The following is a 26894-nucleotide window of genomic DNA, read 5'->3' as shown; positions in this document are numbered from 1 at the left end:
GATCAGTTCTATAGTGTAGATGTCCAGATCTCATACTGTTTGCATGGGCATGCATTTCTCTCAAGTAGTGGCAAATTGCATCCATTCTACCATGGAGATGCCCACCTGAATGGCAAGCAAGCATGGCTATACACACACCTTTCCTTTAAAGTGGTGTCAAAGTGGATCAGCTCTACAGTGCAGAGGCTCATGGCATATTGTTTGCATAGACATATATCTTTCTCTCAAGTAGTGTAAATGTCAAACTGCATCCATTTTACAATCTTGACGCCTACATGAATGGTTTGCATGGCCATCCAGACATCTTTCTCTAAAGTGGTCTCAAACTGCATTAATTCTACAGTGCACGTGCCCACCTGTCATACTGTTGTCATGGACATGCATTTCTCTCAAATAGTGGCAAACTGCATCCATTCTACCATGCAGATGCCCACATGAATCGTTTGCATGGCTACACACACACATTTCTTCAAAGTGGTGTCAAACTGCATCAATTCTACTGTACAGATGCACATGACATATTGTTTGCATGGACATACAGTTCTCCAAAGTGGTGCCAATGTCAAACTGAATCCATTCTACAATCTTGACGCCTACATGAATGGTTTACATGGCCATCCAGACATCTTTCTCTAAAGTGGTATCAAACTGTGTTAATTCTACTGTGCAGATGCCCACATATCATATTGTTTGCATGGCCATACATTTCTCCACCCACACAACTTTCCTTTAAAGTGGTGTCAAAGTGCATCAATCCTACTGTACAGATGCCCATGACATATTGTTTGCATGGCCATACACTTCTCCAAAGTGGTGCCAATACAAAACAGCATCCATTCCACAACCTTGATGCCTACGTGAATGGCTTGCATGGCAATCCACACACCTTTCCTTCAAAGTGGGATCAAACTGCATCAATCCTACTGTACAGATGCCCATGATATATTGTTTGCATGGACATACAGTTCTCCAAAGTGGTGCCAATACCAAACTGCATTCATTCTAAAATCTTGACACCTACGTGAATGGTTTGCATGGCTATCCAGACACCTTTCTCTAAAGTGGTATCAAACTGCATTAATTCTACAGTGCAGATGCCCACACGTCATATTGTTTGCATGGCCATACATTTCTCCAAAGTGGTGCCAATACCAAACTGCATTCATTCTAAAATCTTGACACCTACGTGAATGGTTTGCATGGCAATCCACACACCTTTCCTTCAAAGTGGTATCAAACTGAATCAATCCTACTGTACAGATGCCCACGACGTATTGTTTGCATGACCATACACTTCTCCAAAGTGGTGCCAATACAAAACAGCATCCATTCCACAACCTTGACGCCTACGTGAATGGCTTGCATGGCAATCCACACACCTTTCCTTCAAAGTGGGATCAAACTGCATCAATCCTACTGTACAGATGCCCATGATATATTGTTTGCATGGACATACAGTTCTCCAAAGTGGTGCCAATACCAAACTGCATTCATTCTAAAATCTTGACACCTACGTGAATGGTTTGCATGGCTATCCAGACACCTTTCTCTAAAGTGGTATCAAACTGCATTAATTCTACAGTGCAGATGCCCACACGTCATATTGTTTGCATGGCCATACATTTCTCCAAAGTGGTGCCAATACCAAACTGCATTCATTCTAAAATCTTGACACCTACGTGAATGGTTTGCATGGCAATCCACACACCTTTCCTTCAAAGTGGTATCAAACTGAATCAATCCTACTGTACAGATGCCCACGACGTATTGTTTGCATGACCATACACTTCTCCAAAGTGGTGCCAATACAAAACAGCATCCATTCCACAACCTTGACGCCTACGTGAATGGCTTGCATGGCAATCCACACACCTTTCCTTCAAAGTGGGATCAAACTGCATCAATCCTACTGTACAGATGCCCATGACATATTGTTTGCATGGACATATAGTTCTCCAAAGTGGTGCCAATGCCAAACTGCATCTATTCTACAATCTTGATGCCTACGTGAATGGCTTGCATGGCTATCCAGACACTTTTCCCTAAAGTGGGATCAAACTGTATTAATTCTACAGTGCAGATGCCCACAACATATTGTTTGCATGGCCATACATTTCTCCAAAGCGGTGCCAATGTCAAACTGCATCCATTCTACAATCTTGACATCTACGTGAATGGTTTGCATGGCTATCCAGACACCTTTCCTTCAAAGTGGGATCAAACTGCATCAATCCTGCTGTACAGATGCCCACAACATATTGTTTGCATGGCCATACATTTCTCCAAAGCGGTGCCAATACCAAACTGCATCCATTCCACAATCTTGACGCCTACATGAATGGTTTGCATGGTTATCCAGACACCTTTCCCTAAAGCGGGATCAAACTGCATTAATTCTACAGTGCAGATGCCCAGATGTCATATTGTTGGGATGAATGAGTACAGTTTTGTGGCAACAAGATGCCCATGTGCCACTCCACAATCTTGGTGCCCACATCACCAGGCTTTGGACTCCAACTCCCACCATTCCCACCATTCCTAACTTGGGCCCTCCAGGTGTTTTGGACTCCAACTCCCACCATTCCTAACTTGGGCCCTCCAGGTGTTTTGGACTCCAACTCCCACCATTCCTAACTTGGGCCCTCCAGGTGTTTTGGACTCCAACTCCCACCATTCCTAACAGCCTACCGGCTGTTAGGAATGGTGGGAGTTGGAGTCCAAAACACCTGGAGGGTGGGAGGGAGGGCCCAAGTTTGCCCAAGCCTGGTATATACAGTCCTTTCTTGCAAGTGCCTTCCTTCTCCCTTACCTGGGAGGTCTGCTCACCTGAGGTTTGGGCAGCCAGCCTGGCCTTCCTGGGGCCGCTGACCGAGTCATTGTGCTCGACCTCGTAGCCCGAGGAGGATGCCTCCTCCACCCCCAGCACCAGGAGCAGCAGCAGTAGGGCCAAGGCGGCCGGCGTTTGGCGCATTCTCCCTGAAGTTTGCACTCAAGTTCCCTCCCAGCGTCCCAGAAGCAGCACAAGAGCTCCTTCTCCCTCCTGAGCCGGTCTCCTTACTCCTGGCAGGTGAGCCACCGGCCCCTTTTATAGCCCCCTCCTCCCCCAGGACACGCCCCTTCCCCGGCTCGGCCACCAATCCCCAGGCGCCCCCCCGGCAGCCAATCGCAAGCCGGCCCCATTCAAGCACGCGCTTCCTCGGAAGAATTTTTTCCAGCCTATTAAAAGACTCAGCCAAGCATGCAGACTGGGAAAAGGACAGGATTCGAGTTAAAGTTGTGTTTTAGTATTGGTATTATTCTTGCTCAGGGCAAGGGAAGCAAGTGTGTTCCAATTGGCAACCTTGAAAAGCATAGAATAGCCTTGCAGGTTCAAAGCCTGGCTGCTTACTGCCTGGAAGAATCCTTGGTTGGGATGTAATTACCTTTATAGCCCTGCAGCTTCAAAGCCTGGCTACTTACTGCCCGGAGGAATCCTTTGTTGGAAGGTGATTAGCTTGCCTCATTTTGTGAGACAAGTGTGAATATTGTTGCAATTGGCAACCTTGATTAGCATGGAATAGCCTTGCAGCTGCAAAGCCTGGCTGCTTACTGCCTGGAGGAATCCTTTGTTGGGATGTAATTACCTTTATAGCCCTGCAGCTTCAAAGCCTGACTACTTACTGCCCGGAGGAATCCTTTGTTGGAAGGTGATTAGCTTGCCTCATTTTGTGAGACAAGTGTGAATATTGTTGCAATTGGCAACCTTGATTAGCATGGAATAGACTTGCAGCTGCAAAGCCTGGGTGCTTACTGCCTGGAGGAATCCTTTGTTGGGATGTAATTACCTTTATAGCCCTGCAGCTTCAAAGCCTGGCTGCTTACTGCCCGGAGGAATCCTTTGTTGGGAGGGGATTAGCTTGTCTCATTTCATGAGGCAAGTGTGAATGTTGCAATTGGCGACCTTGATTAGCATGGAATAGCCTTGCAACTGCAAAGCCTGGCTGCTTACTGCCTGGAGGAATCCTTTGTTGGGAGGGGATTAGCTTGCCTCAGTTTGCAAGGCAAGTGTAAATGTTGCAATTGGCAAGATTGATTGGCATGGAATAGCCTTGCAGCTTCAAAGCCTGGCTGCTTGCTGCCTGGAGGAATCCTTTGTTGGGAGGGGATTAGCTTGTCTCATTTTGTGAGACAAGTGTGAATGTTGTTGCAATTGGCGACCTTGATTAGCATGGAATAGCCTTGCAGCTTCAAAGCCTGGCTGCTTACTGCCTGGAGGAATCCTTTGTTGGGAGGGGATTAGCTTGTCTCATTTCATGAGGCAAGTGTGAATGTTGCAATTGGCGACCTTGATTAGCATGGAATAGCCTTGCAACTGCAAAGCCTGGCTGCTTACTGCCTGGAGGAATCCTTTGTTTGGAGGGGATTAGCTTGCCTCAGTTTGCAAGGCAAGTGTAAATGTTGCAATTGGCAAGATTGATTAGCATGGAATAGCCTTGCAGCTCTAAAGCCTGGCTGCTTATTGCCTGGAGGAATCCTTTGTTGGGAGGGGATTAGCTTGCCTCAGTTTGCAAGGCAAGTGTAAATGTTGCAATTGGCAAGATTGATTGGCATGGAATAGCCTTGGAGGTTCAAAGCCTGGCTGCTTGCTGCCTGGAGGAATCCTTTGTTGGGAGGTGATTAGCTTGCCTCATTTTGTGAGACAAGTGTGAATGTTGTTGCAATTGGCAACCTTGATTAGCATGGAATAACCTTGCAGCTTCAAAGCCTGGCTGCTTGCTGCCTGGAAGAATCCTTAGTTGGGAGGTGATTAGCTGCCCCTTATTGTTTCTTGTCAGGAATTCCCCTGGGATACATGGCAGTGTGGATGTTAAAGTTAAATTTAATTTAAATTTAATTTAATTATATTTAATTTGGGTTAAAGTTTGTTTTTTTATATTATTCTTGCTCAGGGCAAGTGAGGCAATTGTGAATGTTGCAATTGGCAACCTTGATTAGCACGGAATAGCCTTGCAACTTCAAGGCCTGGCTGCTTGCTGCCCGGAGGAATCCTTTGTTGGGAGGTGATTAGCTTGCCTATTATTACTCTTGCTCAGGGCAAGTGAGGCAAGTGTGAATGTTGCAATTGGCAACCTTGATTAGCATGGAATAGCCTTGCAGCTTCAAAGCCTGGTTGCTTACTGCCTGGAGGAATCCTTCGTTGGGAGGTGATTAGCTTGCCTATTATTACTCTTGCTCAGGGCAAGTGAGGCAAGTGTGAATGTTGCAATTGGCAAGATTGATTAGCATGGAATAGCCTTGCAGCTTCAAAGCCTGGGTGCTTACTGCCTAGAAGAATCCTTTGTTGGGAGAGGATTAGCTTGTCTCATTTTGTGAGGCAAATGTGAATGTTGATGCAATTGGCAACCTTGATTAGCATGGAATAGCCTTGGAGGTTCAAAGCCTGGCTGCTCACTGCCTGGAGGAATCCTTTGTTGGGAGGTGATTAGCTTGCCTCATTTTGTGAGACAAGTGTGAATGTTGTTGCAATTGGCAACCTTGATTAGCATGGAATAGCCTTGCAGCTTCAAAGCCTGGCTGCTTACTCCTTTGTTGGGAGGTGATTACCTTTATAGCCCTGCAGCTTCAAAGCCTGGCTGCTTACTGCCTGGAGGAATCCTTTGTTGGGAGGTGATTACCTTGTCTCATTTCATGAGGCAAGTGTGAATGTTGCAATTGGCAACCTTGATTAGCATGGAATAGCCTTGCAGGTCCAAAGCCTGGCTGCTTACTGCCTGGAGGAATCCTTTGTTGGGAGGGGATTAGCTTGTCTCATTTTGTGAAACAAGTGTGAATGTTGTTGCCATTGGCAACCTTGATTAGCATGGAATAGCCTTGCAGCTTCAATGCTGGCTGCTTACTGCCTGGAGGAATCCTTTGTTGGGAGGGGATTAGCTTGCCTCATTTTGTGAGGCAAGTGTGAATGTTGCAATTGGCGACCTTGATTAGTATGGAATAGCCTTGCAGCTTCAAGGCCTGGCTGCTTGCTGCCTGGAGGAATCCTTTGTTGGAAGGTGATTAGCTAGCCCTTATTGTTTCTTGTCTGGGATTCCCCTGGGATGCATGCCAGTGTGGACTCAGGGCCCTTCCACACAGCCCTATATCCCAGAATATCAGCGCAGGAAATCCCACAATATCTGCTTTGTACTGGGTTATCTGAGTCCACACTCAGACAATGTGGGATTTCCTGCCTTGATATTCTGGGTTATCGGGCTGGGTGGAAGGGGATCCGAGCAGATAAAACACATCTGCTTTGAACTGGATCATGTAAGTCTACACTGTCATATAATCCAGTCCAAAGCAGATAATCTGGATTTTATATGGCAATATACATCCAGCCGAAAGATACAAGGCCCAGGATTCCATAGCATTGAGCCATGGGAGTTAAACCTGGATCAAACAGGATTAATTCCTAAATGTAGGTGCACACTTTAATATAAATAGCATGGTATTATTCTATTATTATTATACTATTATTATTATTATTAAAGTATTTAATAGGGTACCAATCAATTAATAATTATTACTACTAATTAATACTTGATTATTCCTAATGCTTGTATTGTTGTTATTATTATTATTATATATTATTATTATAAAAGATAGATAGATATGTACGTACATGTACGTGTGTGTGAGCCATAAATAAAATTTCATGTTTAGACTTGGGCCCTATCTCTCAAGCTATCTCACTGTGTACGTTATGCAAATGTAGGCATTATATCAGATTGTGGAAGGGCTAGATTTGCATAATGTACATAATGAGAAAGCCTGGGAGGTGGCACTCAAGTCCCAACATGAAATCTCAGTGATGGTTCATATATATCTTATATACCTGAAGGCAATGTCATGCAGCATTTGGAATAATTTTGTGCATGGAACTAAAGGTGCACCTACACAGTACAATTAATGCCATTTGATCCCACTTGAACTGCCATGGACTCCTGGGAGTTGTAGTTTTACAAGGTCTTTTGCCAGCTCTGCCCAAGAAGAGCTGGTTCCTCCACAACTACTAGTCCCATTATTCCCAAGGATTGAGCCATGGTAGTTAAATTGGTGCCAAACTACAAGGATTTTGCCAACCTGTTGCACATGGAATGGCTTGGGCCCCTTCTACACTGCCATATAATCCAGATTATCAAAGCAGATAATCCACATTATCTGCTTTGAACTGGATTATCTGAGTCTACACTGCAATATAATCCAGATTATTACAAAGAGTCCACTGAACGAATAAACAATAACAAAGACCAACATTATCTGCTTTGATCTGGATTATATGAGTCTACACTGCAATATAATCCAGATTATTACGAAGAGTCCACTGAACGAATAAACAATAACAAAGACCAACATTATCTGCTTTGATCTGGATTATATGAGTCTACACTGCAATATAATCCAGATTATTACGAAGAGTCCACTGAACGAATAAACAATAACAAAGACCAACATTATCTGCTTTGATCTGGATTATATGAGTCTACACTGGAATATAATCCAGATTATTATGAAGAGTCCACTGAACGAATAAACAATAACAAAGACCAACATTATCTGCTTTGATCTGGATTATATGAGTCTACACAGCAATATAATCCAGATTATTACAAAGAGTCCACTGAATGAATAAACAATAACAAAGACCAACATTATCTGCTTTGATTTGGATTATATGAGTCTACACTGCCATAACATCCAGTTCAAAGTAAACAATCTGGATTTTTATATGGCAGTGTAGAAGAGACATCAAATAATCCAGTTCAAAGCAGTTAATGTGGGTTTTATATAGCAGTGTAGATGGGACCTTAAAGGGGTTAAATCATAGGTCCCTTCTACACTGTCATATAAAATCCAGATTATCATCTTTGAACTGGATTATATGGCAGTGTAGACTCATATAATCCAGATCAAAGCAAAAAAATGTTTGTTGTTGTTTATTCGCTCGATCGCTTTCCGACACTCCGTAATAATCCGGATTATATGACAGTGTAGAAGAGGCCTAAAAGCTATTCCTGATCCACTATTTAGGGCCCTTCCGGACAGGCCCTATATCACAGGATCTGATCCCAGGTTTTCTGTTTATCCCAGATTATCTGGCAGTGTGGTCTCATATAATCCAGGGACTTTAGTGGAGTGATTTGGGAATCACAAAAAAAGCTTAATGTCACACTTTCATTGCAAATGGGAATGCTGCTCTTCAACTACAATGCAACATTGTGATATTTTTGCAGCAATATGAATTACAAGCAAGGAATGGCAACTGATGTATGATACATCAGTTGCCATTCCACAGGAAATGTATGTATACATTGATGAAAACACAGTATGACAGATTACACTGTAGCATGAATGTGATTTGACACCACTTGAACTGACGTGGCGCAATGCTACGGAATCATAGGAGATGTAGTTTTCCAAGGCCTTTAACCGTCTCTGCCAAAGACTGCCAAACTATAACTCCCAGGATTTCTTAGATTGAGCCATGGCAATTGACATGGTGTCAAACTGTATTAATTCTACAGTGTAAATGCATTTTTGACACACACACACAGTGCTGCAGCGGGTTAAATCGTTGAGCTGCTGAACTTGCTGACCCAAAGATCGGTGGTTCGAATCCAAGAGTGGAGTGAGCTCCTTCTGTTAGCCCCAGCTTCTGCCAACCTGGCAGTTGGAAAATATGCAAATTTATTTATTTATTTATTTACAGTATTTATATTCCGCTCTTCTCACCCCGCAGGAGAATCGGGGAAGATTACAATGTACATATACATGGCAAACATTCATTGCCATAGACACACAACATATATAGACAGGCACACAGAGGCTATTTAACATTCCAGCTTTTCATGAGGGTATTCTGGCCACCAGGGGAGCTGTTGCTTCACTGTCCATTTGTGACACTGATAAAGTATTTCCTCGTTCTTTGCATGCTTCTGTCAACTTAGTAGTTTGAAAACATACAAATGTGAGTAGATCAATAGGTACCACTTCTTCGGGAAGGTAGCTGTGCTCAATGCAGTCATTATTTATTCATTTAAAAGTTTTGTATGCCGACCTTCTCACCTCTCTTGAGGGCCTCAGACCAGTTTCCAAACATAATATCACATACAGTCAATAAAACATCATAATTCATATTACAATAAAACATTACAACAGTAATTACAATCAATAACTATAATGGTTAGTCGTCACACTAAAATCGTTGTTCATCATCCTCCATCCATATCTCAGGGTATTGGCTCACTCGTCGAATGCCTGTCTCCATAACCAAGTCTTCACCTGTTTCCTGAATGTCAGGATAGAAGGGGCGGTTCTGATCTCCAGTGGGAGAGAGTTCCAGAGTCGAGGGGCCACCACTGAGAAGGCCCTGTCCCTCATCCCCACCAGACGCGCTTGCAAGGCCGGTGGGACCGAGAGCAGGGCCTCTCCAGACGATCTTAATAATCTTGATGGTTCATAGGGGAGAATACGTTCGGAGAGGTAAACAGGGCCGGAGTCGTTTAGGGCTTTATAGGTTAACACCAGCACTTTGAATTGTGCTCGGAAGCTAACTGGCAGCCAGTGGAGCTGGTGTAACAGCAGAGTAGTGTGCTCCCTGTACCCAGCACCCGTTAGTAATCTGGCTGCCGAGCGTTGGACTAGCTGCAGCTTCCGGGCAGTCTTCAGAGGCAACCCCACGTAGAGAGCCACATGACCTTGGAGGTGTCTATGGACAATGCCGATTCTTTGGCTTAGAAATGGAGATGAGCACCAACCCCCAGAGTTGGACACAACTAGACTTCATGTCACATTTACCTTTACTAGATGCACTTTTAGAATGCTATACGTTCAGGATTGGGAGATCTATGCATTGTGTATGAAGATCTCACAAACCAACAGAGCAGACAGAGAAAGCATAGAGTGATAGGTATGAAAGTGTGTCTGCTGCGGCAGTTCTCTCCTAGCACAAGTTCTGGAGCAAGGAAGAGCCTGATGCAATACGCTGCTAGCCTTGATTCTGATTTTGTTCCCATGGTAATGGCAGTGTCATCGACTTGGGGCTAGATGGGCAGTGAAATAATAATAATAATAATAATAATAATAATAATAGGGGAAAATTATTCACGATGCACCTTGTGCATGTGTGTCAGTAGCATTTCATCTTGCACTTGCCATTTTGAGAGATGGGTTCTGTAGTCCAAAAGAGTAGCCTTTCCAGAAGGTTGCTCATTTGCATCGGAAAGCATCGGCTCCACATACCATTAACAGCTGTGAAATTGGTGTCATTCTTAAAGGTTAAAATAAAAACCCAGCTTCTTGGCTGAGCTGCCAAACATTTCTGCAGACAGAGCTCTGGTCAGAGGTCTCTGAAGCAGAAATATCCCTTCATCCCTCCTTCCATGTAATGCATGGAAGTAGATGGGCAAAACTGTACAAAATACTGGGTTGCTGTGAGTTGCTGTGAGTTTGCCATGTTCCAGAAGCATTCTCTCCTGACGTTTTGCCCACATCTATGGCAGGCATCCTCAGAAGTTGAGGGGCTGCTGGAAACTAAGTAAGCAACATTTATATATATGTGGAATAAACCCCATTTTCTTAGTTTCCAACAGACCCCTCAACATCTGAGGATGCCTGCCATAGATGTGGGCAAAACATCAGGAGGGAATGTTTCCGGAACATGGCTATACAGCCCTGAAAACTCACAGCAACCCAGTGATTCTGGCCATGAAAGCCTTCAACAATACATTGTACTAATACTTCTGGCCATTCTCAAAACAAATGCCCATCTTGGTGCCCAAATAGTGGTTTAAGATATTTCAATGCATTATCTTAAACCACTGTTTCTCAACCTGGGGGTCAGGACCCTTGAGGGGGTCATGAGGGGGTGCCAGAGAGGTAGCCAGAGACCATCAGAAAACACAGTATTTTCTTTTGGTCATGGGAGTTCTGTGTGGGAAGTCTGGCCCAATTCTATCGTTGGTGGGGTTCAGAATGCTCTCTGACTGTAGATAAACTATAAATCCCAGCAATTACAACTCCCAAATGTCAAGGTCTGTTTTCCCCAAACTCCCAACAGTGTTCACATTTGGGCATATTGAGTATTCATGCCAAGTTTAGTCCAGATCTATCTTTGTTTGAGTCCACAGTGCTTTCTGGAGATAGGTGAACTACAACTCCCAAACTCAAGGCCACAGCTCACCTAACCGTTTCATTTTTTTTGCTGGTCATGGGTGTTCTGTGTGCCAAGTTTGGGTCAATTCCATCTCTGGTGGAGTTCAGAATGTTCTTTGATTGTAGGTGAACTATAAATCCCAGCAACTACAACTCCCAAGGTCCAGAGAATGAAAATACATCCTGCCTATCAGATATTTACATGACGATTCATAACAGTAGCAAAATTCCAGTTATGAAGTAGCAACAAAAATAATTTTAGGGTTGGGGGTCATCACAACATGAGGAACTATATAAAGGGGTCGCAGCATTAGGAAGGTTGAGAACCACTGATGTAATGCATGGAAGTGGATGGGCAAAACTGTACAAATACTGGGTTGCTGTGAGTTTTCCAGGCTATATGGCCATGTTTCAGAAGCATTCTCTCCTGAAGTTTTGCCCACATCTATGGCAGGCATCCTCAGAAGTTGAGGGGCTTCTGGAAACTAAGTAAGCAACATTTATATATCTGTGGAATAAACCCCATTTTCTTAGTTTCCAAAAGACCCCTCAACATCTGAGGATGCCTGCCATAGATGTGGGCAAAACATCAGGAGGGAATGTTTCCGAAACATGGCTATACAGCCCTGAAAACTCACAGCAACCCAGTGATTCTGGCCATGAAAGCCTTCAACAATACATTGTACAAATACTACTGCTGGCCATTCTCAAAACAAATGCCCATCTTGGTGCCCAAATAGTGGTTTAAGATATTTCAATGCATTATCTTAAACCACTGTTTCTCAACCTGGGGGTCAGGACCCTTGAGGGGGTCATGAGGGGGTGCCAGAGAGGTAGCCAGAGACCATCAGAAAACACAGTATTTTCTTTTGGTCATGGGGGTTCTGTATGGGAACTTTGGCCCAATTCAATCATTGGTGGGGTTCAGAATGCTCTGTGACTGTAGGTGAACTATAAATCCCAGCAAATACAACTCCCAAATGTCAATGTCTATTTCCCCCCAAACTCCACCAGTGTTCACATTTGAGCGTATTGAGTCTTCGTGCCAAGTTTGGTCCAGATCCATCATTGTTTGAGTCCACAGTGCTCTCTGGATGTAGGTGGACTAGAACTCTCAAACTCAAGGTCAATACCCACCAAACCCTTCCAGTATTTTCTTTTTGGTCATGGGAGCTCTGTGTGCCAAGTTTGGTTCAATTCCATCGTTGCTGGAGTTCAGAATGCTCTTTGATTGTAGGTGAACTACAAATCTCAGCAGCTACAACTCCCAAATGACAAAATCAATCCCCCAACCTGACCAGTATTCAAATTTGGGTGTATCGGGTATTTGTGCCAAATTTAGTCCAGTGAATGAAAATACATCCTGCATATCAGGTATTTACATTACGATTCATAACAGTAGCAAAATGACAGTGATGAAGTAGCAATGAAAATAATGTTATGGTTGGGGGTCACCACAACATGAGGAAGTGTATGAAGGGGTCGCGGCATTAGGAAGGTTGAGAAACAGTCTTAAACCCACTGTCATTGATTTCTTCACTTGCTAATATCAACTCATTTTGCATTTTATGTATTTTGCTTGGTTTCATTATGTTTTGTATTGATAGGCATGGCCTCATGTAAGCCGCACCAAGTCCCCTTGGGGGAGATGGAGCAGGGTATAAATAAAGTTTTATATTATTATTATTATTATTATTATTATTATTATTATTATTATTATTATTAACTCCGCTGGATTGGCCACGTTGTCCGGATGCCTGACCACCGTCTCCCAAAGCAGTTGCTCTACTCTGAACTCAGGAATGGAAAATGGAATTTTGGTGGGCAGGAAAAGAGATTGAAAGATGGGCTCAAAGCCAACCTTAAAAACTCTGGCATAGACACTGAGAACTGGGAAGCCCTGGCTCTCGAGTGCTCCAGCTGGAGGTCAGCTGCATCCAGCAGTGCTGTAGAATTTGAAGAGGCATGAATGGAGGGCGAAAGGGAGAAATGTGCCAAGAGGAAGGCGCGTCAAGCCAACCCTGACCGGGAGCACCTTCCACCTGGAAACTGATGCCCTCGCTGTGGGAGAACATGCAGTTCAAGAATCTAAAACACACACATGTGCCTTTCATCTCAAGAACAGAGAAGCATCCTGAGCTCTGAAGATCACCTGGGAAGGAATCCCACTGGAGCATTGCCTGGGAGTCACTCTGGACCATGCTCTGACCTATAAGAAGCACTGCCTGAACATCAAGCAAAAAGTGGGTGCCAGAAACAATATCATACGAAAGATGATTGGCACAACCTGGGGATCACAATCAGACACAGTGAAGACATCTGCACTTGCGCTGTGCTCCTCTGCTGCTGAGTATGCATGCCCAGTGTGGAACACACCTCACCACACTAAAACAGTGGATGTGGCTCTTAATGAGACATGCCACATTATCACGGGGTGTCTGCGCCCTACACCACTGGAGAAATTACACTGTCTAGCCGGTATCGCACCACCTGACATCCGCCGGGAAGTGGCAGCCAATAGTGAAAGGACCAAGGCAGAGACATCTCCAGCTCATCCCCTGTTTGGGTATCAGCCAGCACGTCAACGACTTAAATCCAGACATAGTTTTCTAAGATCTACAGAGACACTCACTGGAACACCTCAGCAAGTGAGAGTCCAAAAGTGGCAGGCTCAAACCCAGAACCTCAACCAATGGCTGATACCAAATGAGAAACTCCCCCCTGGGCACACAGAAGACTGGGCGACTTGGAAGGTGTTAAACAGACTGCACTCTGGCACCACGAGATGCAGAGCCAACCTTCAGAAATGGGGCCACAAAGTGGAATCCTCGACATGCGAGTGCGGAGAAGAGCAAACCACTGAACATCTGCTGCAATGCAACCTGAGCCCTACCACATGCACAAGGGAGGACCTTCTTGCAGCAACACCAGAGGCACTCCAAGGGGCCAGATACTAGTCAAAAGACATTTAATCAATTACCAAACCCACACATTTTGTATTTTCTCTGTTTGTTTGCTTTGTTCTGTTAGAAATGTAATATAATTGACTGGCTGCCCTGACACGAGAAATAAATAAAAGAATAGGACTCCACAGTCACCTATGGACCCACCACCAGTACACTTATCTTTGAGGCCATCATTTTTGGACTACGAGGGATAGCCTAAGTAAGTAAGTTGCTAATATGCATTCAGGATGAGGAGAAAACAATCAGTTTTGCCTTCTGCATTAGGAGATGATAAAATTCAAGGTCTTACTGAATGCGACATTTGCAAATCGGGGGAAGTTCCTGTCCAAAATGAACTGATCTTCAGCCTTTCGAACGGAGCAAATATGAGAACTGCAGTCATACATCAGCACAGAGAAGGTCCAGGGTATGTCTACATGGTAGAATTAATGCAGTTTGATACCACTCTGCACCTATATGCTTGTCCACAATGCCCTGCCTCATGTACAGAGGAAGAAGTGTTTAAAGCTACAGACAATGCGGTTGCTGTTGCCAGGTTTTGGTCAAAAAAATTTTAGCCGCTTGTACTCCTTCTATTTTTATCAGTTTTGTACTTTTATGTCTGTAATGCTTTAGGTATGAAATAAATAAAACCACTTTAACTGCCATGGCTTAATGTGATGGTATCATGGGAATTGAAGTTTGAAAGTTTCCAAGCCTTCTCTGCCAAAGAGGGACGGTACTTCACCAAACTACAACTCCTAGGATTCTGCAGCATTGAGCCATGGCCGTTCCAAGGGTTGTTGAAGGCTTTCATGGCTGGAATCACTAGGTTGCTGTGAGTTTTCCAAGCTGTATGGCCATGTTCCAGAAGCATTCTCTCCTGATGTTTTTCTCACATCTATGGCAAGCATCCTCTGAGGATGCCTGCCATAGATGTGAGCAAAACATCAGTAGAGAATGCTTCTGGAACATGGCCATACAGTCCAGAGAACTCACAGCAACCCAGCCTTTCCGAATGGTGTCAAACTGGATTAATCCTGCAGTGTAGAGATGAGGGTTGAATGAAAAGTAATGCCTGCCATGGATGTGGGTGAAACATCAGGAGAGAATGCTTCTGGAACATGGCCATACAGCCCGGAAAACTCACAGCAACCCAGCCATTCCAAGTGCTGTCAAACTGGATTAATCCTGCAGTGTAGAAATGAGGGTTGAATGAAAAGTAATGCCTGCCATGGATATGGGTGAAACATCAGGAGAGAATGCTTCTGGAACATGGCCATACAGTCCAGAGAACTCACAGCAACCCAGCCGTTCCAAGTGGTGTCAAACTGGATTAATCCTGCAGTGCAGAGATGAGGGTTGAATGAAAAGTAATGCCTGCCATGGATGTGGGTGAAACATCAGGAGAGAATGCTACTGGAACATGGCCATACAGCCCAGAAAACTCACAGCAACCCAGCCGTTCCAAGTGGTGTCAAACTGGATGAGTCCTGCAGTGTAGAGATGAGGGTTGAATGAAAAGTAATGCCTGCCATGGATGTGGGTGAAACATCAGGAGAGAATGCTTCTGGAATATGTCCATACAGCCCAGAAAACTCACAGCAACCCAGCCGTTCCAAGTGGTGTCAAACTGGATGAGTCCTGCAGTGTAGAGATGAGGGCTGAATGAAAAGTAATGCCTGCCATGGATGTGGGTGAAACATCAGGAGAGAATGCTTCTGGAATATGGCCATACAGCCCAGAAAACTCACAGCAACCCAGCCGTTCCAAGTGGTGTCAAACTGGATTAATCCTGCAGTGTAGAGATGAGGGTTGAATGAAAAGTAATGCCTGCCATGGATGTGGGTGAAACATCAGGAGAGAATGCTTCTGGAACATGGCCATACAGCCCGGAAAACTCACAGCAACCCAGCCGTTCCAAGTGCTGTCAAACTGGATTAATCCTGCAGTGTAGAGATGAGGGTTGAATGAAAAGTGATGCCTCCACCTTCCTAACTCTTCAACAGATTGTAGTACTGTTATGGAGAAGGTACTGGCTTGTTCAGTAGACTCTCCTCTACAGTTCTATTTTGGCAGGAACAGTTGTGTTCTTAACAGCAGAAGGTGTCACTCCAAAGGAGATTCATGAGAGAATGCAAGCTGTTTATGGTGACTGTGTTGATGTGAGTACTGTGCGTCATTGGGCTTTCTGTTTATCCCAGATTATCTGGCAGTGTGGACTCATATAATCCAGTTTAAAGCAGAAAACCTGGTATCAGATCCTGGGATTTAGGGCCTGTCTGGAAGGAGCCTTAGTTGCAATATAAGATAGGTTGCAAATGAAAAACACCCACACATTAAATTATTATGGGGACTTCATCAAATGCATGGCTGAAATCCGGATAAATAACATCCACCGCATTCCCACAGTCTACTAAACTAGTGAAAGAAGATATAAGTTTGGCAGGATTTGCTCTCAACGAACCCAAGCTGGCTCCGATGAATGAAGGGCAGAGGCTGCGAGAGAAATATTATCTTGAAAATATGACTGGACAGTCCTCTCCCTCCAGCGAATCAGCTGGCAAACGCTATCTATATTTGGCTCTGCAAGGGAAGTACTCTTGAGAAAGGGATTGCAGCAGGAAGGGCTAAAGGTCACCATCCTAGGGTTTGGCCGGAGCTGCATTAGAGCCGCGGCATGCGGAAGATTTCTCCCAGAAGACAGCTGCTGAATGTCCCACATTATGGTTCATATACAATCAATGGAATGCAGTGACCCTTGGTTGTAACTATCTAGGAAGGACAGAGTTATTTGAGGTAGCTTTGGCAAAGATCTCAATATGTTAAGGCAATTCAGAGCAGAAGAAATAGCATCTCCGCAAGCTACATGCTGATCTATTCCTTCTATGTATTGTCGAAGGCTTTCATGGCTGGAATCACTAGGTTCTTGTGGGGTTTTTTTCGGGCTATAGGGCCATGTTCTAGAGGCATTTCTCCTGACGTTTCGCCTGCATCTATGGCAAGCATCCTCAGAGGTAGTGAGGTCTGTTGGAAGTAGGAAAAATGGGTTTATATATCTGTGGAATGGCTAGGGTGGGGCAAGGAGCTCTTCCCTGCTGGAGCTAGGTGTGAATGTTTCAACTGACCACCTTCATTAGCATTTGAAGGCCTGGCTGAGCCTGGGAAATCCCCTGTTGAGAGGTGTTAAGATGTGCCTGGTTGTTTCCTCTCTGCTGTTTTGCTGTTGTAATTTTAGAGTTTTTTTAATACTGGTAGCCAGATTTTGTTCATTTTCATGGTCTCCTCCTTTCAGTTGAAATTGTCCACATCCCTGTGGATTTCAATGGCTTCTCTGTGTAGTCTGACATGGTGGTTGTTGGTGTGGTCCAGCATTTCTGTGTTCTCAAATAATATGCTGTGTCCAGGCTGGTTCATCAGGTGCTCTGCTATGGCTGACTTCTCTGGTTGGAGTAGTCTGCAGTGCCTTTCATGTTCCTTGATGCGTGTCTGGGTGCTGCGTTTGGTGGTCCCTATGTAGACTTGTCCACAGCTGCATGGTACACGGTAGACTCTGCACTTTATTGCTGCACTTTATTGCTGCACTTTAATAACATTGAGGGCTAAGTTTTGGCTTATTGCACTTTAATATCTTGATGCACTTTAAAACTTGCACCTTAAGAGCGACTCTTGTTGCCGTGATAATTTGCTATCTGTTGTGACTGCTGCACTTAAGACCCCAGCACTCTAGGGACCACCGTGCTCGGTTGAACGTTCACCACCGTGTCTTCCATCTACCGAAGTGTGTTGTTCCCATCCATGTGGTCCCCTTCCCTCTTATGTATCCTGTCCCTGTCATTATTGATTGGTGGAGGGAGCAGGGGAGGAGGAGGGCTGGTGCCGCTGAAGAACAATGAGGAGGGGAGGGGGGATGAAGGAGACCAAAACAATTGGCAAGAAAAAACGCCAGCATTTCAAACATCTGTTGGAACAGTGAATAAGATCCTGATCATAAACTGTGGCATGGAGGAAGGGAGGTGTTCCGCTAGCCGAGGGGCCCCCATAGAGGTCGTGGTGGGAAGGAGGAGATGCGGGAAAAGGAGACCTCAAATTCGGCCTAATTCGGACCGCTTATCCATATTAACAACCCCCAACCGGTCTCCTAAGGTAAATTGGTGTAACCGGGTGAGCGGGCCCTCTGGCTTGAAGGTGGTGTTGTTGAACGCCAGATCTGTCAACGGAAAAACGACCTGGATCCAGGACTTAATCCTGGAAGAGCGGGCAGATCTGGCGTGCATTACGGAGACCTGGTTGGATGAAGCGGGGGGCGTAAACCTCTCCCAGCTTTGTCCTCCAGGTTTCTCCGTGCAACACCAACCAAGAGCTGGAGGACGGGGAGGCGGGGTCGCAGTGGTCTATAGAGATTCCATCCATCTGACCAGGAGTCCCATCCCGCAGACCACAAATTTCGAATGCGTCCACCTGAGGGTGGGTGACCGGGACAGAATAGGGATTCTTGTAGTGTACCGTCCACCTCGCTGCACTACAGTCTCCCTGCCTGAGCTAGCGGGGGTGGTCTCGAGCCTGGTGGTGGAGTCCCAACGGCTTCTTGTGCTGGGGGACTTCAACATCCATGCCGAGGCAACCCTCACAGGAGCGGCTCAGGACTTCATGTCTGCCATGGCAACCATGGGGCTGTCCCAGCAAATAACTGGCCCCACCCACTGTGCTGGACACACATTGGACTTGGTTTTCTGCCAGGGATGGGAGCAGGGTGGCGGTGTGGAGGAGTTGTCTATCTCTCCGTTGCCATGGACCGACCACTTCCTGATCAGATTCAGGCTCACTGCGCCCCCTAACCTCCGCAAGGGTGGAGGACCCATTAAGATGGTCCGCCCCAGGAGGCTTATGGATCCGAACGGATTCCTGACGGCTCTTGGGGATTTTCCTGCCACCTCGGTAGGTGACCATGTCGAGGCCTTGGTCGCTCTCTGGAATGGGGAGATGACCAGGGCAATTGACAGGATCGCTCCGGAACGTCCCCTCTCAAGTAACCGAGCTAAACCAGCTCCTTGGTTCACTGAGGAGCTGGCAGCGATGAAGCGAAGGAAGAGGGAACTAGAGAGCGTGTGGCGCTCGGACCCAAGCGAGCCAAATCGAGCACGGTTTGTGTCCTTTTTAAGGGCATATGCCGCGGCAATAAAAGCCGCAAAGAAAACTTTCTTTGCGGCTACTATTGCGTCTGCAAAAAACCGTCCGGCGGAGTTGTTTCGGATTGTCAGAGGTCTTTTAACTCCCCCTATTTTAGGTGGGAGCCCTGACAACTCGGCCACGCGCTGTGAAGCATTTGCTCGGTTCTTTGCAGACAAAGTCGCTTTGATCCGCTCTGGGCTGGACGCCACATTAAATGCAGTCTCTGTGGATGTGACACAAGCACCTGCTTGTCCTATTTTGATGGATTCTTTTCAGTTTGTGAAACCCGAGGATGTGGACAAGATACTTGGAGGAATGAGGCCTACCACGTCCATCCTAGACCCCTGCCCATCCTGGCTTCTGAAAGAGGCCAGAGGGGGATTGGCTGAGTGGGTAACGGTGGTGGTTAATGCCTCCCTTCGGGAAGGCACGATTTCAGCGAGCCTAAAACAGGCTATTATAAAGCCGCTGTTGAAGAAACCATCACTGGACCCCACTAAATTTGACAACTTTCGGCCTGTTTCCAATCTTCCCTTTTTGGGCAAAGTCATGGAAAGCGTGGTGGCCTCACAACTCCAGGTATTCTTGAGAGACACGGATTATCTGGATCCGGCACAGTCTGGCTTCAGACCGGGACATGGTACCGAGACGGTCTTGGTCGCCTTAGTGGATGATCTCCGCCGGGAGCTAGACAGGGGGAGTGTGTCCCTGTTGGTGCTTCTGGACCTCTCAGCGGCCTTCGATACCGTCGACCACGGTATTCTTCTGGGACGCCTTGCAGAGATGGGTCTTGGGGGCACCGCTTTGCGGTGGCTCCAGTCATTTCTGGAGGGTCGTACCCAGAAGGTGTTATTGGGGGACTCCTGTTCAACACCACAGCCTTTGACCTGTGGTGTTCCTCAGGGCTCCATACTGTCCCCCATGCTGTTTAACATCTACATGAAGCCGCTGGGTGAGATCATCCGGAGTTTCGGGGTGCGGTGTCACCTGTACGTAGATGACGTCCAACTCTGTCACTCCTTCCCACCTGCTACTAAGGAGGCTGTCGAAGTCCTGAACCGGTGCCTGGCCGCTGTGACGGTCTGGATGAGGGCGAACAAACTGAAATTAAATCCAGACAAGACAGAGGTACTCCTGGTCAGTCGCAAGGCCGAACAGGGTATAGGGTTACAGCCTGTGCTGGACGGGGTCGCACTCCCCTTGAAGGCGCAGGTTCGCAGCTTGGGTGTGACCCTGGACTCATCGTTGAGCCTGGATCCCCAGGTTTCAGCGGTGACCAGGGGAGCATTTGCACAGCTTCGGCTCGTGCGCCAGCTGCGCCCGTATCTTGGGAAGTCTGACTTGGCCACGGTGGTACACGCTTTGGTCACATCCCGCCTCGACTACTGCAACGCTCTCTACGTGGGGCTGCCCTTGAAGACGGCCCGGAAGCTCCAGCTAGTCCAGCGCGCGGCAGCCATGTTGTTAACCGGAGCGGGACGCAGGGAACGCACAACGCCCTTGCTGTCCCAGCTCCACTGGCTGCCGATCAGCTACCGGGCCCAATTTAAGGTGCTGGTGCTAACCTACAAAGCCCTAAACGGTTCCGGCCCAAAATACCTTGAGTACCGCATCTCGGCCTACGAGCCCACGAGGACCTTGAGATCGTCCGGGGAGGCCCTTCTCTCGGTCCCGCCTGCCTCACAGGCACGCCTGGCGGGGACTAGAGAACGGGCCTTCTCGGTGGTGGCCCCCCGGCTGTGGAACTCCCTCCCTGCTGCAATCAGACAGGCGCCTTCCCTCATGGCCTTCCGTAGAGACCTGAAGACCTGGCTCTTCGATAAGGCTTTCAATTAAGTGCTCTGTTTTCTTGGAATGACCACAGGAATGGACTATGACTACGAGACTGATTATGATTCAAACAAGACGAAGCGGATTTTTAGCTTAATTAGCTGTGTGTTAGTAAGATGTATGTTATAGTCCTAATCTATTGTAATTGTTGTCTTTACGTTCTATGTTCTGTACACCGCCACGAGTCGCCTTCGGGCTGAGAGTGGAGGTCAACAAATGCAAATAATAAATAATAAATAAATAAATAGACTCCTGCAGAGGTGAGAGGATCCCTCTTGTCCTTTGCTGAATGTAGCATTTGTTGGATTTTCTTGGTGGGTCTGTAGATGGTTTGTATGTTGTGTTTCCCCATCAGCTTCCCTCTGCGGTCAGTGGTTCCCTTGATGTATGGCAGGAACACTTTTCCTCTGGGTGGATCTTCATCTTGACTCTCGTGGCTTGTTCTTGGTCTTGAAGCCCTTCTGATATCTGAGGTGGAGTCTCCATTGGCCTGGAGAGCCCAGTTGAGGTGGTTCAGTTCATCTTGGAGGAGGTGTGGTGTGACATCTAGAAAAGGCAGTCTTCCTTCATTTTCTTTTTCCATTGTGAATTGGATTTTTGGGTGGATGCTGTTGTCCTAATTCCAACAGACCTCACTACCTCTGAGGATGCTTGCCATAGATGCAGGTGAAACATCAGCAGAAATGCCTCTAGAACATGGCCCTATAGCCCGAAAAAACCCACAAGAACCTATATTCCTTCTATATTTCTTTCTACTCTTTTGTCTTCTGCCCCTTCCACGCGGCTGTATAAAATCCCACATTTTCTGCTTTGAACTGGAATATATGGCAGTGTGGATTCAGACAGCCCAGTTCAAAGCAAAGATTGTAGGATTGTCTGCCTTGATATTCTGCGACATAGGGCTGTATGGAAGGGCCCTTCATCGTGTGCTAAGTGCCAGGCTTAGTGAATTTCTCTCTTCTAAAGCCCCTTCTACACTGCTATATAATCCATAATATCAAAGCAATCTACAATATCTGCTTTGAACTGGATTATCTGAGTCCACACTGCCATATAATCCAGTTCAATTTATTTATCGTGTCATCAGCAAACTGACATTTGTATTACATTTTTAACAAAAACAAACAGACAGACAAAACACAGAATTTGCATGCTTGGTAGTTGATTAAATGTCCTTTGACCAGTATCTGTCCCCTTGGAGTGCCTCTGGTGTTGCCGCAAGAAGGTCCTCCATTGTGCATGTGGCAGGGCTCAGGGTGCATTGCAGCAGGTAGTCAGTGGTTTCCTCCTCTCCGCACTCGCATGTCGTGGATTCCACTTTGTGGCCCCATTTCTGAAGGTTGGCTCTGCATCTCGTGGTGCCAGAGCGTAGTCTCTTCAGTGCCTTCCAAGTCGCCCAGTCTTCTGTGTGCCCAGGGGGGAGTCTCTCATCTGCTATCAGCCATTGGTTGAGGTTCTGGGTTTGGGCCTGCCACTTTTGGACTCTTGCTTGCTGGGGTGTTCCAGCGCGTGTCCCTGTAGATCTTAGAAAACTATTTCTTGACTTAACTCATTGACATGCTTGCTGATACCCCAACAAGGGATGAGCTGGAGATGTCACTGTCTTGGTCCTTTCACTATTGGCTACCACTTCCTGGAGGATGTCAGGTGGTGCAATACCAGCTAAGCAGTGTAATTTCTCCAGTGGTGTAGGGTGCAGACACCCCGTGATAATGTGGCATGTCTCATTAAGAGCCACATCCACTGTTTTAGCGTGGAGAGATTTATTCCACACTGGGCATGCATACTCAGCAGCAGAGTAGCATAGCGCAAGGGCAGATGTCTTCACTGTGTCTGCTTTTGATCCCCAGGTTGTGCCAGTCAGCTTTTGTACATTATTGTTTCTAGCACCCAATTTTTGCTTGATGTTCAGGCAGTGCTTCTTGTAGGTCAGAGCACAGTCCAGAGTGACTCCCAGGTATTTGGGTGCGCTGCAGTGCTCCAGTGGGATTCCTTCCCAGGTGATCCTCAGAGCTCAGGATGCTTGTCTGTTCTTGAGATGAAAGGCACATGTCTGTGTTTTAGATAGATTAGGGATCATCTGGTTTTCCCTGTAATAGGCAGTAAGAGCACCTAGAGCTTCGGAAAGCTTCTGTTCAACCATCTCAAAGCTCCCTGCTTGAGCGGTGATGGCACGATCATCAGCATAGATGAAGCTCTCTGTCCCTTCTGGCAGTGGCTGGTCATTTGTGTAGATGTTGAACATGGATGGAGCAAGCACGCTCCCCTGAGGCAGGCCGTTCTTCTGTTTCCGCCATCTACTTCTCTGGCCCTGGAACTCAACAAAAAAGCTCCTGTTTTGTAGCAGGCTTCCTATGAGGCGGGTGAGACGGCATAATATCCAGTTCAATGTGGATATTATATATCTGTGTGGAAGGGGCCCATGTGGAAGATATAGAATTGGAGTAACAACACTGCTTTTTCTCTCCCTTGCTCCTTCTACACTGCCATATAATCTGGATTATCACATTATCTGCTTTGAACTGGGTTATATGAGTCTACACTGCCATATAATCCAGTTTGAAGCAAATAATCTGGATTTTATAAGGCAGTGTAGAAGGGGGTCTCAGTCTCACTATTGTTAAAGGTTGAATGATTCCACCCCCCATTGCAACTATAATCCAGAATATCAAAGCAAATATTATTTATTTATTTATTTACAGTTTTTATATTCCGCCCTTCTTCTCACCCCGCAGGGAACTCAGGGCGGATTACAGTGTACATATATATGGCAAACATTCAATGCCAATTTTTGACATACAAACATATACAGACATACACAGAAGCTATTTAACTTTTTCTGGCCGCCAGGGGAGCTGTCGCTTTCATCTTCCATCTGCGACGCTGATGAAGCACTTCCGCATTCCCCGCATGCTTCCCCGCTGGAATGCTCTGCTGGAGTCTTCTTTATGGCCTCATAAATTAGTTAATTTAGCCTCCCCACACTTTAAGGTGGTACCTAATTTTCATACTTGACAGATGCAACTGTCTTTCGGATTGCAAAAGTCGACAACAGGCTACACACAATTGGTTGGAAACCCACTCCAACCCGGGCTGGCTTCGAACTCATGACCTTTTGGTCAGAGTGATCTTAATGCAGCTGACACTCAGCCAGCTGCGCCACAATCCCGGTGCTAATCCACATTATCTGCTTTGAACTGGATTATATGAGTCTACACTGCCATATAACCCAGTTCAAAGCAGTTAAACTGGATTTTATAGGGTGGTGTAGATGGGGCCTCAGTCTCATAATTGTTAGAGGTTCAATAATTCCATTCCCTTTTGCAACGAAGGCTGGATCCACGCTGTCTTTTAATCCAGTTTCTGATCCTAGATTATCTGCTTTGAGTCTACATTGCCATATACAGGGTTGCATGGCAGTGTAGATGGAGCCAGAGATATCAAATTGCCATGTTTCTCTCCATGAATCTAACAGGATTTTCCGGTTTATATGGCCATGTTCTAGAGGCATTCTCTCCTGACATTTCACCTGCATCTATGGCAAGCATCCTCAAGAGGTAGTGAGGTCTGCTGGAAGTAGGAAAATGGGTTTATAGATCTGTGGAAAGACCCGGGTGAGACAAAGGACTTTTGTCTGCTTGAACTAGGTATGAATGTTTCAACTGACCACATTAATTAGCATTTGATGGCTTGGCAGTGCCTGGAGGAATCTTTTGTTGAGAGGTGATTAGATGTGCCTGATTGTTTCCTCTCTGTTATTTTGCTGTTGTAATTTTAGAGTTTTTTAATACTGGTAGCCAGATTTTGTTCATTTTCATGGTTTCTGTTGAAATTGTCCACATCCCTGTGGATTTCAGTGGCTTCTCTGTGTCATCTGACACGGTGGTTGTGAGAGTAGTCCAGCATTTCGGTGTTCTCAGATAATATGCTGTGTCCAGGTTGGTTCATCAGGTGCTCTGCTATGGCCGACTTCTCTGGCTGAAGTAGTCTGCAGTGCCTTTTCTTTAATCCCTCCTTATTATCCAACATTTTCATTTATCCAACGTTCTGCCGGCTTGTTTGTTTACAGTGAGCCTCTACTGTAATGCAATTTGAACTAAAGTACATCAAAATGGTTATACAGAATCATAGAATCAGAATCCTAGAGTTGGAAGAGACCTCCTGGGCCATCCAGTCCGACCCCATTCTGCCAAGAAGCAGGAAAATTGCATTCAAAGCATCCCTGACAGATGGCCATCCAGCCTCTGTTTAAAAACTTCCAAAGAAGGAGCCTCTACCACACTCCGGGGCAGAGAGTTCCACTGCTGAACAGCTCTCACAGTCAGGAAGTTCTTCCTAATGTTCAGATGGAATCTCCTTTCTTGTAGTTTGAAGCCATTGCTCCATTGCGTCCTAGTCTCCTGTAGTTTGAAGCTTGCTCCCTCCTCCCTGTGACTTCCTCTCACATATTGATACATGGCCATCATGTCTCCTCTCAGCCTTCTCTTCTTCAGGCTAAACATGCCCAGCTCTTTAAGCCGCTCCTCATAGGGTTTGTTCTCCAGACCCTTTATCATTTGAGTCACCCTTTCTCGTACTTTGAAGCCATTGTTACATTGCATCCTGGTCTCCAGGGAAGCAGAAAACAAGCTTGCTCCCTCCTCCCTGTGGCTTCCTCTCACATATTTATACATGGCTCTTATCCTGTCTCCTCTCAGCCTTCTCAGTTTAAACAGAGGCTGGATGGCCATCTGTCAGGGGTGATTTGAATGCAATATTCCTGCTTCTTCGCAGGGGGTTGGACTGGATGGCCCATGAGGTCTCTTCTAACTCTTTGATTCTGTGATTCTATGATTCTCTTCTTCAGGCAAAACATGCCCAGCTCTTTAAGCCGCTCCTCATAGGGCTTGTTCTCCAGACCCTAGATCATTTTAATCGCCCTCCTCTGGACACATTCCAGCTTGTTTCTTGAAATGTAAATCTGAAATAGAAATTGGCAGTGTAGATCCAGCTAAAGTCCTACAATTCCCAATGTACATGTTTTCCCTCTTTTTCCTCGGTACATATTCTCAAGGCCTGGAAAGATTTCACCAGAGGCAAAGGCTGCAGCAATTTGAAGCTTCATCGCCAGTGATATTTAATACTCCGATTGAACAAAGGCCTGAGAGGCACACAGCCTTGGCCTGCTGGAGTGGAGGATTATATGACCCCCCCCCCCCCCTGCACCCACCCAAAACTTTTTTCCATGACTTTCTAGCCAATGAGCTGGAAAAAGGTTCACTTCCGAGCTGCAGTCAAAGTGCTTTCAAGTTTATGACAATGGCCCTGGAATCTCGGATTTCCTTTACTTTCTTCAGCTGGTAGACTTCTCTGTGAGCTTGCGAGACAGGCCAGCCAGCGTTTGGAAAGCGAAGACAATTGCTCTATCATGATTGTTGTAATAAGAGAGCTTAATGGGCTAATGAATATCTCATCCTGAAAGAAAGAAAGCAAAAAAAGATTAGCGAGCTTTGCAATGCTTTTTGTCAGCATCAGGACAGGAAGCCACTTAATTCTCAACCATCTCATTATCTCTCTTGTTTTACTGAAACAAAAGCAAGGGAAAAATCCAAACAACATTATCCATGGATATTATTTATCCAGCAGCGTGTGAATATTATAGATTGTTTGCACAGGAACAAACTCCTCCCCTGATACCTGCAAAGTGAAGTCACTGCTCATTCCTTTCCCAGCTCGAAGCCACACAGGCTCAGGGGCAGGTCTCACTTCGTTCCAATCGGTAACAGGCGTTCCATGGAA

At 45.9% G+C, this 26894-nt stretch overlaps 1 protein-coding gene across 2 annotated transcripts in view; it reads right to left on the bottom strand.

The window, feature by feature from the left end:
* The window catches only part of STC1 (stanniocalcin 1), a 45117-nt gene extending 42092 nt beyond the window's left edge, over nt 1–3025 (bottom strand). For both annotated transcript variants that reach the window (XM_060787368.2, XM_060787369.2), the window contains exon 1: nt 2827–3025. In XM_060787368.2, the coding sequence (XP_060643351.2) occupies nt 2827–2971 (145 nt within the window). In that variant the 5' untranslated portion in view covers nt 2972–3025. The remainder of the gene's footprint in view (nt 1–2826) is intronic.
* Nucleotides 3026–26894: the final 23869 nt, after the last annotated feature.

This window comes from Anolis sagrei, chromosome 7 (assembly GCF_037176765.1).
Source record: "Anolis sagrei isolate rAnoSag1 chromosome 7, rAnoSag1.mat, whole genome shotgun sequence".
NCBI classification, from domain to species: Eukaryota; Metazoa; Chordata; class Lepidosauria; order Squamata; family Dactyloidae; genus Anolis; species Anolis sagrei.
Note: the sequence above shows the minus strand (reverse complement) of the source record. Positions and strands in the feature narration are given on the sequence as shown.